The sequence below is a fragment of the Leptidea sinapis genome, chromosome 14, assembly GCF_905404315.1.
Source record: "Leptidea sinapis chromosome 14, ilLepSina1.1, whole genome shotgun sequence".
Classification (NCBI taxonomy): domain Eukaryota; kingdom Metazoa; phylum Arthropoda; class Insecta; order Lepidoptera; family Pieridae; genus Leptidea; species Leptidea sinapis.
The window spans coordinates 12,907,596-12,920,605 of NC_066278.1; the positions used below are offsets into that span (position 1 = coordinate 12,907,596).

Genomic DNA, 13,010 nt, shown 5'->3' on the forward strand with positions numbered 1-13,010 from the left:
AGTCTTTAGACCGTATCTGTATGGTCATCGTTTCAAAATTTTAACCGACCATAAACCACTACAATGGCTATTTAATTGTAAAGATCCGGGATCAAGACTCGTCCGTTGGCGACTAAAACTCGAAGAATTCGAGTACGATATTCAGTATAAAAAAGGCAGAACCAATTCCAATGCAGACGCTCTCTCTCGTTTTCCTGTGAATCCAATTCAATCGACAATCCCCACAACAACTAACCCGAACGCCGAACAAAGATCACAAAATCTCGATAGAGACTTAATGGACCTACTCATCTCTCCATCCTCATTTAATCCTGAGGAAGATTTATTAAATCCACCTTCCAATATTCCTGACACCTTAAGGGATGAAATTGAACACGAACTACTTGACTTACCTCTTCAAAACTTAACTGACTTACCTCAACAAGAATCAGCTGACTTACCCCAATTAAACTTAGACGATCTACCCGACTGTTTAATAGAACAAAGTACACCTGAAGTCCAGGTACACGATCCTATACCATCCACTAGTACATCCCCGGATGTGCCAATTGACGATTACTCAACTTTCCTAAAATCAATATCAAATAAGGATAAGACCTTCGACACTTGTATCGAAGAACGCAATGAAAGTTTGTTGAAAAGCCCATCAAAAATAATCCTAATCCCCACTTCAATTGACTTGGATGAATCAAACCCGTACATCCCAGAAATCCTAGGCAACTCAGAAAATTCCGATACTATTACTAGCAGTGAAAAGGAACTATTCAACTTTATAAAAATAAATAACGGCAACAAAATATATTACCTCTTATTCACCAGAGTTCATCACTTTGATAATGCTACATATCCTGAAATCTATGAAACATTTAAACATATTAGAAACGAATTACTAGTAATTGAAAATATCTCCGAAATTAGCATTTCTGATTTGAAAAACCCATTTGAAAAACATTATTTTATTAAAATCTATAATATGTTGAGTTATTTATTCCATGAAACAAACAAAAAAATAGTTATCTATCATAATAATATTATATATCCTTCCCCATCCGAAATAAAGAAAATTATGTATGAAAACCACGACATCCCCGCGGCAGGTCATTTGGGATCCGTCCGTATGCTCAATAGGATTAAAGAAACGTACTATTGGAAAGGTATGCGTAGTGACATCGAAACATATGTCAAGCAATGTAAATCATGTCAGGAAAATAAAGCTTTAAGGAAAATAAATAGAGCCCCGATGCAGATCACAAGCACTTCAACTGCTCCATTCCAACGCATATCTCTCGATGTCGTAGGTCCACTGCCTGAGGCTGGCACTGCAAGGTTAAAGTATATCCTCACTGTCCAAGATGACCTCACGAAGTTCTCTTCTGCATATCCCATGCGGAGTACCACAGTCGAAGAAACAAGCGAATGCTTGTTACACTTCATATCTATATTTGGTATACCCAAGATGATTCTCACTGATCAGGGTACCAATTTCACGTCAGACCTATTCAAAAGGACATGTGAGTTCCTTAAAATAAAAAATTTATGGTCTTCACCTTACCACCCTCAGACTCAAGGTGCTCTTGAACGAAGTCACTCAACCTTAAAAGAATACCTAAAATCATACATAAATAACGAACAGACAAATCGGCCCCGATACGTTTATACAGCCATGCTCGCGTACAACACATCCGTACACTCCACGACGCATTATTCACCATTTGAGTTAATGTTTGGCTGTAAGCCATTCATCCCTAACTCAATTTATAATGACGCCCCAGGAGCTACATACCCGGACTATGTCCGCATGCTCCAAAATCGCCTCAGGCACTCACGTGATAAAGCGTTAGAGTTTATAAGGAGTTCAAAAGAGTCATCTAAAACCTACTACGACTCTTACACTCGTCCGGTCCAATATAAAAGTGGTCAATACGTCTACTTGAAAAATCACCTTAGACTCAGACGGGCACTCTCCCCGGTGTGGAAGGGCCCTTACAAAATAGTTAAAGTAAACGGAAATAATACTCTCACATTACTCATCAACCGGCGTCATGTTACACACCATGTAGATCAAGTGAAACCGGCAAATGTCGAACTTGACCCGTAGTGTAAGGATTACATAGTTGCATTATTTAAAATTAATCATATACTCACTATTATAATTTGTTTTTGTTACTTTTTATTAGATACGATATTCACCTTTACCTAATCATACCGTTAGGAATAAGAAACACAAGTTAGCCTGTAAGTTTATTAGAATAATGTTTTATGTTTAAAATAATTACTAGTATACACCCATTACATTAAGTATATATACTATAATTTACAGAATACCATGTCAGGCTCGAAACCAACAAGACTATTACATACAACAGATAGATTCAAGCCCCGGACTTTATTTCGACTATCTTGGTTACCTGAAAATCAACAGCGGACAACTAAACGTCATAATGCCGTTTGACTTATCCCATTTCAACTCACATATTGAAAACATAAACTCAGCCCTGACCATAGCTCAAGATTTATGTAAAAAGACTGGATTGGCTCAAGTCGAAATAAGCTGTCATAATATGATAAGTCCTTTGGTTGCGCGATATTCAGATATGTATAAGGAATTTTCGTCCATTTCACATTTATTAGAGAAAAGATCAAAACGAGCTTTGATAGGTGGAGCAGGAACAATAATTAAACAAATATTCGGAAACTTAGATGAAACCGACGGTCTCCGGTTTAATGATGCCATTACTTCTCTACATGAAAATCAAATTAAATTGGCTTCACTGACGAAAAACAATATTTTATTAACTACATCAACAATCTCATCATATAATGATACAGTAAACAAAATAAGGGTCAATGAAATCAATTTAAATAAGGCTATCGACAAACTCTCAATAAAACTAGCAAACGTCACTAATGAAACAAATCAAATGTTGTTACATTTTAATATGTATCAAATTCTTAATAATTTAGAAACCTCAATCTTAACTTTGTCATTCCAACTGGAAGATTTAACAAATGCAGTTCTATTTGGCAACCAAAATATTCTGCATCCATCAGTAATTACCCCGCAACAATTCTTTAAAGAGCTCGTCGATAACCATCAATATTTGCCTAGCGATCTGAAATTACCTGTAAAATTAGATATAAGTTCCATTAATGTTATTGTTAATGTATCTAGGCTAATTTATCACTATACTAACAATAAGATATTTTTTATATTACAGATACTTTTAGTCTCTATCCCTGAATATGTTTTATTTCACAGTGTTGCTCTACCAACGCCACATAATTTAGATAAGCCCAATACTTTTAGTCTCATATTACCCAGCTCTAAATACATAGCAATGACAAAAGACAAAACACATTATTGTACCTTAAATAATCTAGATATTTGTAAGAATATTGTCACTGGAAACTTTATTTGTGATATAACAAACATTTACTCCCCAGGAATGAAACCCATTTGTGAAAGTGAATTTATGACGAAAGTGATAAGTGAAACACCCAAAAATTGTGAATACCAATTTATTTACGGTCATTTAGATATTTGGAAATCCATAGAGAACAACAAATGGTTATTCATACAATCAGCATCGAACAAAGTTTCCATAGATTGTCGAATCTCAAAAATTTTCGAATTTGACATTTTAGGTACTCACGCTAACCAGTAATTGTATTGGATATTGTAAAAGTACTACTTTAATTCCTAAGTATAATTCGTTAAATGTTTCTGTACCCATTGGTTATCCAAGTTTTAATTTGTTAAGTGATAACTGTTGTAACATAACTAAATTTAATCAACTCAGTTATAATGTATCCCCTATTGAACTACAGAACATAGATTTAGATGATTTTAAATTAAATAAACACATTTTCTTAAACCAACTTCAGAACATAGACAAAATTATAGAAAGTCCACACATTATTAAATACGGGATACATTATTCTGTTCTAACTATATTCATTTGTGTAATAATACCTGGCAGCAGACCTAAAGTAACGATACCAAAAGTAATATTTAAAACAAAATCAGAAGATATAGAAAGTAATAATTCCGGACTTCACGAAATTCCATCACCTTCTATTAGAACGAAAATTTAAGATGATGTAACTTCGGATTCTCCCCGAAGTTCCTTCTAAGGGGGGAGGTGTTATACCCCAGTTATGTAGGTATTAATGCTGACTTAATTGCTATTCCATCTCAACCAGCATTATTGAATCAGTTATATAAGCCCTAGCTGCGCGCGGGCAGCCAGTTCGCTCGCTTCTCATAAGTTACGGTTCTGCCCAAGGGTCTCTAACACTATTATTGTATAATCAAGTCTTCATATTCCTTATAATATATTATATCTCTTTGTGTTAAATAAATGTTTTTTTTTTAAAAAGCGAACTCAAAAGAGACCCATAACAGTGCGTTGCGCCACCTTCTGGGCCACGCGCTGTACCGCCCGCCGCCCCGCAGCCTACCCATCGCAGCAAAGAGTCCAAGCCCACCGTGGTCGCCGCCCCACACACACACATCGTCGTCCCACAGGGGGGACGAAGGCGAAGCGAGTGTCGCCGCTGGACCCGCGACTTACCAAGGTTATCACACTGAACCAGGTGCTGATAGCCATCCAGGAGCAGCGTAACCCTTTTCTGCTGATCCTGGGTTGCATCACGGAGCTCTGCACCTTTTGTGGCTGAGCTCCGCATCGCGTTCTGGAACGCCGACGGGCTTTCATCACAAAAAGCACGTCTCTTCAAGACTTTGCTCTCTCAGCGTCGAGTGGAAATCGGCCTGATCAGCGAGACTCACCTCAGACCAGTAGACAATTTGAAGGTACGGTATCCGGTAGGATACTACGTCTACCGGGAGGACCACACCTCGCCGATCGGGACTGCTTACAGGGGATTAGCAGTCTTAGTCCGTCGGAACGTCATTCATCAACTGCTGCCAGTACCTCAACTGCAGACGTCGTACGCCCTATTCGTGGAGATCGGCATCGAGCGTCAACCCACCCGCGTGTTCGCTTTCTACAAACCGCCGCAGAATCGACTCGCAGTGGCTGATGTCCGCACCTTGTTGGACTCGCCGCTGCCGACGATCACGCCGGCGTCTTTAACGCGAAACACACGGCGTCGAACACCAATATTGTGAGCCCAGATGGCAGACGCCTACTGGACGACGCAGATCGCCACGGCTACGAGGTGCTAGGACCAGAGGTCCCGACGCACTACCCGTACTGTGCAGCCCACATGCCAGACGTCCTTGACATAGCCGTATCGCGCTGCTTAGCTGCCGCACCGTCGTTAGACGTCCTGGATGACCACCTCATCTCCGACTACCAAGCAGTCCTCTTGACGCTGAAGACGACCCCGATGTCGACATCGCTGCCTTCTCCGAAACATCGCCAGGACTGGCGAATCTTTGCCGAACACATGGCCGAAAATTCGCCGTCCTTTAAAGTAGAGAGCCCACCGACGCGCCACGGACCTCAGCGCAACAATGTCCAATGCGCTTCGAGAGCCCAGACTCGACGCTGCATCTACTCGTTGACAACCCCAGCTCCCTGCCTACATACAAGCCATGATCGAGGAGAAGAGGAAGCTGCGAAGGCAATCGCAAAACCTGCGGTGCCCGACCATGAAGACGCGGCTGAACGCTCTGGCCGCCAAGATTTCAGACGCACAGAGAAAGCGTTCGATCGCGTCTGGCACGACGGCCTCGTGTACAAGCTATCCACGTCTACTACTCCCCGCCGAGTAGTTAAGATTGTGGCCACCTTTTTGGAAGACAGACGTTTTCAAGTGGTGGTTGAAGACGCTCTGTCCACGGAGCGCCCCATCGGAGCTGGTATGCTCACCGGTACACGGGCTCGACCTCGCTGAGCGGCGGGCGCAAGCCAACCACGGACCTACCACCCTGCCGCAGTCCGCAGATCGCTCGTGACACTACGCGGGCTCGACCGCACTGCAGCAGGATACCACCGGACATGACACCACGGACCAACCGGTCCCACCCAGTGCCCCGCCTGTAGTTGCAGGCGGCGCGCCGCAGTAGTACTGCAAGGGGCTATCGACCCGAAAAGTTACCCCGAGGCCCCTAAGGACCTGCGCGGAAGACCCAGGTGCGAAGTAATATACCATTGAGATTCCACAATCCCAAATAAAGAACAAACTAGTAACTACAATGCTAATTATTGATATCGCAATACGCGATCAATACGATCTACAACAATATAAAAAGTATAAAGATAACGAGCGCTATCTAGCGACGGTTTTCGGTACTCGGTACGCTACGGACTTAATAAAAATAGTACAGCGACATCTCTTGGCCTGGGTACACTGATTTTTACATAGTAAAAATATCAGTGACACATATATCTCTGGTATATAGTGTATTATCTATGGTTGTCAATTGTCATAATCACTTTAAGAATTTGAGATTAATTGTATTAAGTTCGAAATTGATGTAAATAAATCTGTAGTTATGCCGTATCGTCATTGTGAATTTAGGCGTATCATAAAGCCGGTATTTAGTGTGTGTGTTTATTACATATTTAAAATAAATAAATGTGTGATTTTGGCGACATCGGTTTCCATAGTAAAATGACATGATGCCACTCTACTAGTTTTTTCTGTTCTGTGCTAGTGAAGGTAGTGGCTTAATTCTCTTTGGTAACTAGTTTATTCAAGTATAGAGTATAGATGCCTGATTGTCAAAATGGCGTTTAGCTTTCCTGCATTTTCATACATTATTGCTTTAATTGTTGATGCATTTTTGATATTTTTCTCTATATTCCATGTAATTGCTTTTGATGAATTGAAAACAGATTACAAGAACCCAATAGATCAGTGCAACAGTTTGAATCCAGTAAGCTTAAAGACAATAAAATCTCTGACTCAAATATAACCTCTATTGATTGAGTTTTTTTCTATTTTTCAGCTTGTTCTTCCGGAATATTTGTTGCATTTGTTGATAAATGTTCTATTCCTCCTATCAGGAGAATGGTTTTCGTTAATAATAAATCTACCTTTAATTATTTATCACATATACAGGTAAGTCAACATTTTAATTGAGTATTATTGTTTTAAAAATTGTATTTATGATTTTAGCAAAATGTTGACATTGTATAGTTATTGAGGAGTGCCTAAGGAAATTACATTTATATTCGCTACACGATTTTACAGATATCGCAATCGGCCAGTCATGTCAGGACCTGGCCTATATGACCCTACGAGCATAATGAATGCTGATGTATTGACGGTATGTCAAAGAGAAGGATGGATTAAATTAGCATTTTATTTGCTGTCCTTCTTCTTGTATTTGTATGGGTAAGTCCATTTTTTTTTTTTTTCAATAATTTAACACTATTGCTACACATAACTCAAGAAATTATATTTGATATGTGTTTTTGTGAGTAAGAGAAAAGCAGTAAAAATGATTTTAATGTTATTAACTGTTTGTATATGATTTGGATCATGAATAAATTTAATTATTTAATATATATAATTACTTTGCTTTGTGGGCTGGGGTTTAGAATCAATTGGTGCGATTTTTGATAAAACAAGATTACTATTATATCGCAAAAAAAATCAGGAATCCAAGGGTGGTATTCATTTTGTGAGGAAACATCTACTTTACGAGATATGAATTTTTAAAGTTTTAAATATTTCATTGATTTATGAAGTTTCACTTTGACAGTTAGTGATTGCAATGAGAAATATTTTATGATTCAGTTCATCCTATTAATATTATAAATGTGAAAGTTTGTATGTCTGGATGTATGTTTGAACTTCTTTAACGCAAAAATTACTGATTGGATTTTGATGAAACTCTACAATAATATAGCTTACACACCAGAATAACACATAGGCTATTTATTATTTATAAAACTATCACGTGAATTATACTTTATATGGCAAAACAACGTTTGCCGGTTCAGCTAGTATAAAATAATAATAACCCAAATCCTTTTCCAGAAACTAAAGGTAGGTTAGGTTAAGTTAGAACATAAATACATATGAGCCCAATTTTAAGAAATTAATAAAACTAATGAAATTGTGTCATTTAAATGTTATTAATTTTTGAACATTTAAGGTTATGATATAAAAAAAATTCTAAATCTGAAACTAAAAGTTTCCTTGCCCTGGGAGTACCGGAGAGAGTAAAAGGGAACCCTCCCCACCCCATAATGTTAACCAGCTCATTCTTTATGAGTTGTGATGGCAATACCCTATGTTTTACAATGGTGGTACTTTCCTATAAGCTCAAAAGATTAGCTGTGTAATGAATATTAATTATATTAATATATTGTTGATAGATCAACAATATTTACTATCAGTTGATTTAAAGTACATATTTTGTTTAATAACTCTTTTTATAAATTAATTATTTCTTCCACTTGACACGATTGCCTTTTTTCAAAGCTAACAAAGATATAAAAGAATAGAATTTATTTATTTACCATAACGATTGACAATAACAACGTATTGCAACAATTAGTAAACATCATGAAGCTTCTTAGTGATAGATATGAAATTCTGTTCAAATTAATATTATTTATTAATAAATATGTATTATACCTTAGAACAATCTCCATCACCGAAGCTTTTAGTACTTACTAGCTGACCCGGCAAACATTGTTTTGCCATATAAAGTATAATTCACGCGATAGTTTTATAAGTAATAAAATATTGCCTATATTATAGCCTGTACATCATTTTGTTCTATTGTCAATAGTTTTTGCAGCGCAATTTTGAAAAAAAAAAAACGTAGCCTATATATAAAAAGTATAGCCTTCCTCGATAAATGGACTACTCAACACTGAAAGAATCATTCAAATCGGATCAGTAGTACCAGAGATTAGCGCGTTCAAACAAACAAACAAACAGTGCAGCTTTATAATATTAGTATAGATATGTCTTTGCTAAGGACCTAGATTTTGAATAATGATTAGAGTCGCTGGATATCCTCATGATAAACAATTTTATTCGGTACTATCCTAATGTAATTATTCAAGAAATTCTGTTCATTAATGTTTGATTTGTTTTAATAGCTATTCTGAATAAGCAAACAAAAATTATAATTAGCACAATGACTTAGGGGCCGTTCATAAAATACGTTCGCATGGGGGTCTGGCTGAGTGTGACAAGGGGGGACGGGAGGTATACGGCAACGTGTCATTCGCCGTTTATTATTTTTTGACATGAGCGCTAGCCCTGTTCCGCTACTCTAGCGGCGTTGCGATCAGTTTTGTCCGTCAGTCCACGATAAATTGGCGAGTAGAACATGTTAACATTTACATCAAAAACAAAAAAGAAAGGTTGAAGTACTACGGCGCGTACAACCAACTCGTATCGCAGCTCGGCGAGCTGTTATGCATAATAGGAGATGAAAACGATGGTACGGAAGGTGCAGAGTGGTTAGATGATGATGAAGTGGACTGTAGTTTTGAAGATGAAGATGGTGTAATACCGATTGTAGATATTTTGGCCCATTTAGAACATCCTTGGACTTCTGAATAATAGTAATATTATTTATTATTTATATGTTTGTTATGAAAGATATTTATTAATTTATTTAAATTTTATTATAATAACTAAATAAATATTTTTAATTTTCAGAATTTGTGTACTATCATTTAGAATTTATCATACTCAGCAGGGGGGTCTTAGTTTTTGTGACGAAATATTTCTAGGGAGGGTCACAGAAAGTGTGACACAGCGTGACAATAAAGGCCGGCAACGCTCCTGTGATTCCTCTGGTGTTGCAAGAGATTGTGGGCGGCGGTGATCACTTAACAACAGGTGACCCGTACGCTCGTTTGTCCTCCTATTCCATAAAAAAAGGGGGGGAGCAAAAAAAAGCTGATTTTAGTGTGACATATTTTATGAACGGCCCCTTAGTAAAAGTTGAGATTGGATTACAACATTAAAAGTTAATCCTCAATTAACCTAATTTCATGCTTATCAATCTTATATTTCATCATTACTTCTGTACTGCTTATTTTAAAAACTATTTGATAACATTATCTATCAAAATCTTATCATAAACTGACACATGAATATCTTAATATTATCTATATGATAAGTATTTCATCATCAATTCTATTGATGTAAACAGGCTGTAATCATTATATAGTTTAGAATAATGTTGTTCTCCACTGTCTACTGATTTCTCCTGGAGTATGCAATAAATTTTGATGATGTTTCCACTAACATAAACTTATTATACAAGACCAAATTAAGTTTTGTTTGTTAGTAAAAGAAAAAATATACATGGCTAAACCTATACCTAACCTATATAAAGAGATACATAAAATGATGTTGTAGAGAATTGGCTATTTGACTCACTTTTATTATTATTTTATTAAACTATGATCAAAATAATGATGTACACTGAAAGTAAAATTAACATCAAACAACGAGAATATAAAACTATAAGTATTCAGTAAGGGTCTTCTATGTCTACCTTTCAAAATAAAAATGTTGACTGAGCTACTATGGCAAAACTAATTCATAGAGGAGAAATAGTCGAAAATAATTCGCAGATGGCTTAACAATGAGAAAAACGACAAGGAGGGAGTCCCTCCCCACTCCCAATGGCAAAATTAAGATGTGACGAAACATTTTATTATGACTAATCAGAAATATTAAAATCCTAATAATTTTTTGTTATTGGATTGATTTCATTAGTTTATTCATAATTGTTCTTCAAATTCGTTTAAAAAATCTATTTTTTGATTTGAGTATAATACCCAATTATGTATAGTTCTAAGATCACTTTACAGCACATCCTCTTAACTATAACGTAGTGGGCTATATTCTACAGAGACACCACAGTGGCGCAACCAGTCGCCACTACTAACAAATTGAATACAGCTCTTAATTTGGTGGCGCGACCAGCTCGGACGCATTACGACTCTGGTGTCTAGTTTGATAACTTACGGACACCATGGTGGCCCAACCAGTCGCCGCTACCAACAAAATATTTTGGTGTTCGTTTGGTTGTGCAATCAGTTTTAGTGGCGCGACCAGCTCGGACGCGTCATGACTCTGGTGTCTAGTCTGTTAGCATACACAATTTGTAACAAATTATTAACATTAAAATTGGGTTACTTGCGACACTATATTTTAATATTATTCAGTATTAATTCCTATCCAAATAAACATGTTGGTATTGTTAGTCATAAAATGTAGATTAGAATTATTGTCTTTTAGAGTTTCTAGTTCTCATGAATACTTAAGACGATATAAAAGGTTAAAACAACCGAAGACATAATTCACGGACCCACTACTGGAATGGCTATTTGAGTAACCAGCTAGATAATTAAGATAAAATAAATTCGAACACAAACATTGGTGTATACGTGACTGCTCCTGCTCGCAGGCGACTTGGCAAATTCAACCAATTGTACTAAGGAGGTGTGTTCCTCGCTGCATGACGTGAATAATAATCGAAAGCCTCCATGTTTCTCTTACCTGATTTCGCCCTTCTTTCGCTCAGTTTTGGTGCCCCTTTAAGGGTTTTGGTTGATTTGCGAATTGTAAAATGCTTTAATGCATGTCGTGTCTTTGCTTAGAATGATTTAGAAGATTGATATTTATACAGCTTCGAGCTCCACACGTTTCTTATAATAATATCAACATCAAGACAATCGGACGGACAAACATAAAATTCAAATATTTTTATTCAAAATAGGATGGACATCACTTATTGAAAGTCAAAAACTACCACACATTACAAAAAGAATGCCTCATCAGACCGGAAGAGAATGCTCTGAAACTCAGCGTGCTTTTTTATTCATCAAAATAATATGTTTACAAAGTAATATTGTACAATTAAACTTATTATTTAATAGCCTGAGGGTGGTCGCTCCATTGCCAATCTGTGATATCATTTAGGAAGCCATTTATGTTATAGTAACCTTTACCACACAAACGTTTTTTAACATCTAGGGACCGTATAAGGTTTCGTTTTACCTTTAAATCTACCAAACATTAAAATAAAAATTTTATTAAAATAATTAACAGTAGAATAACTTCTCACTTAGTCTTCGCAAAAGATACATACGAGCGAACACTCAACAGTGAAGTAGCTTTTGTGGATAATTATAACTAATGAATTGATATTTTTGTTACAGAATGATAGTGGTGCTGATCGCTGTGTAATAAGTTAGCCGAAAGTATTAAGTTTGAATAAGTTATTGTTTGTCCACAACTTTATTAAGTGCAGCCGCTCGAACAATGATTGTAATGAAGCATAGTTGAATGTAAAATATTTTGATAAATAAAATTATGTATTATATCACGTTTTTTCCTCCTATATTTTATTTCAATAGAATAAACCATTTAAGACTTTACCAGACTGAATATCTTCTGGGCACTTTTTCTAGTAAACTCTAAACAAACAATAGAATGACAGCTCGATGTAGAAGTACCTACATACAGTTCAGACAGAAAACTGTTCGGAAAGCTCATTTTTCTTAGACATAAAAAATTCAAAGGTATTTAACACAAACGTGATCGGTGACTATGGGCCTTATCAGGACGCTCATGATCGCACAGGAGGAATTGAGAGAGTTATGCTCGGACTATAATCCCTGCTAGATCGAATCAGAAACGAAGAGATCTGTAGAAGAACCAAAGTCACCGATATAGGCTACATTTGGTTGCGAAACTGATGTGGCAGTGGGCAGGGTACATAACTCGACGGACAGATAGCCGTTAAGTCCAAGTAACGAGTAGTTAAGTGCTTGAATGGCGACCACGTAACGGAAACCTTAGAGTTAGTAGGCCTCCATACAAGATGGACCGATGATCTGGTAAAGATCGCCGGAATAGGTTGGATGAGGGCAGCGCAGGACCGATCGTCATGGCGAAGGTTTTTATCCGGTAGTGGACGTCTTCCGGCGGAAATGATGATGAAAAAATTCGAGTGGACCAGATACTATTACTTCCACTGAGTTAATATGGGCTGGTAATCGGTGATCTTTTACTGTCCAGTGACCTGTAGGATTCTTTATCTTCCA

General features: G+C 37.1%; 1 protein-coding gene across 1 annotated transcript; it reads left to right on the plus strand.

Moving 5' to 3' along the window:
* The first annotated feature begins 6,677 nt into the window (after positions 1–6,677).
* LOC126968036 (protein cornichon) lies at positions 6,678–12,286 on the plus strand. The gene is made up of 4 exons (XM_050812821.1): positions 6,678–6,850; positions 6,923–7,035; positions 7,168–7,311; positions 12,123–12,286. Exons 1-4 carry the CDS (start codon positions 6,701–6,703, stop codon positions 12,148–12,150), a joined length of 435 nt encoding a protein of 144 aa, XP_050668778.1. The 5' UTR covers positions 6,678–6,700; the 3' UTR covers positions 12,151–12,286.
* The last annotated feature ends 724 nt before the right edge of the window (positions 12,287–13,010 follow it).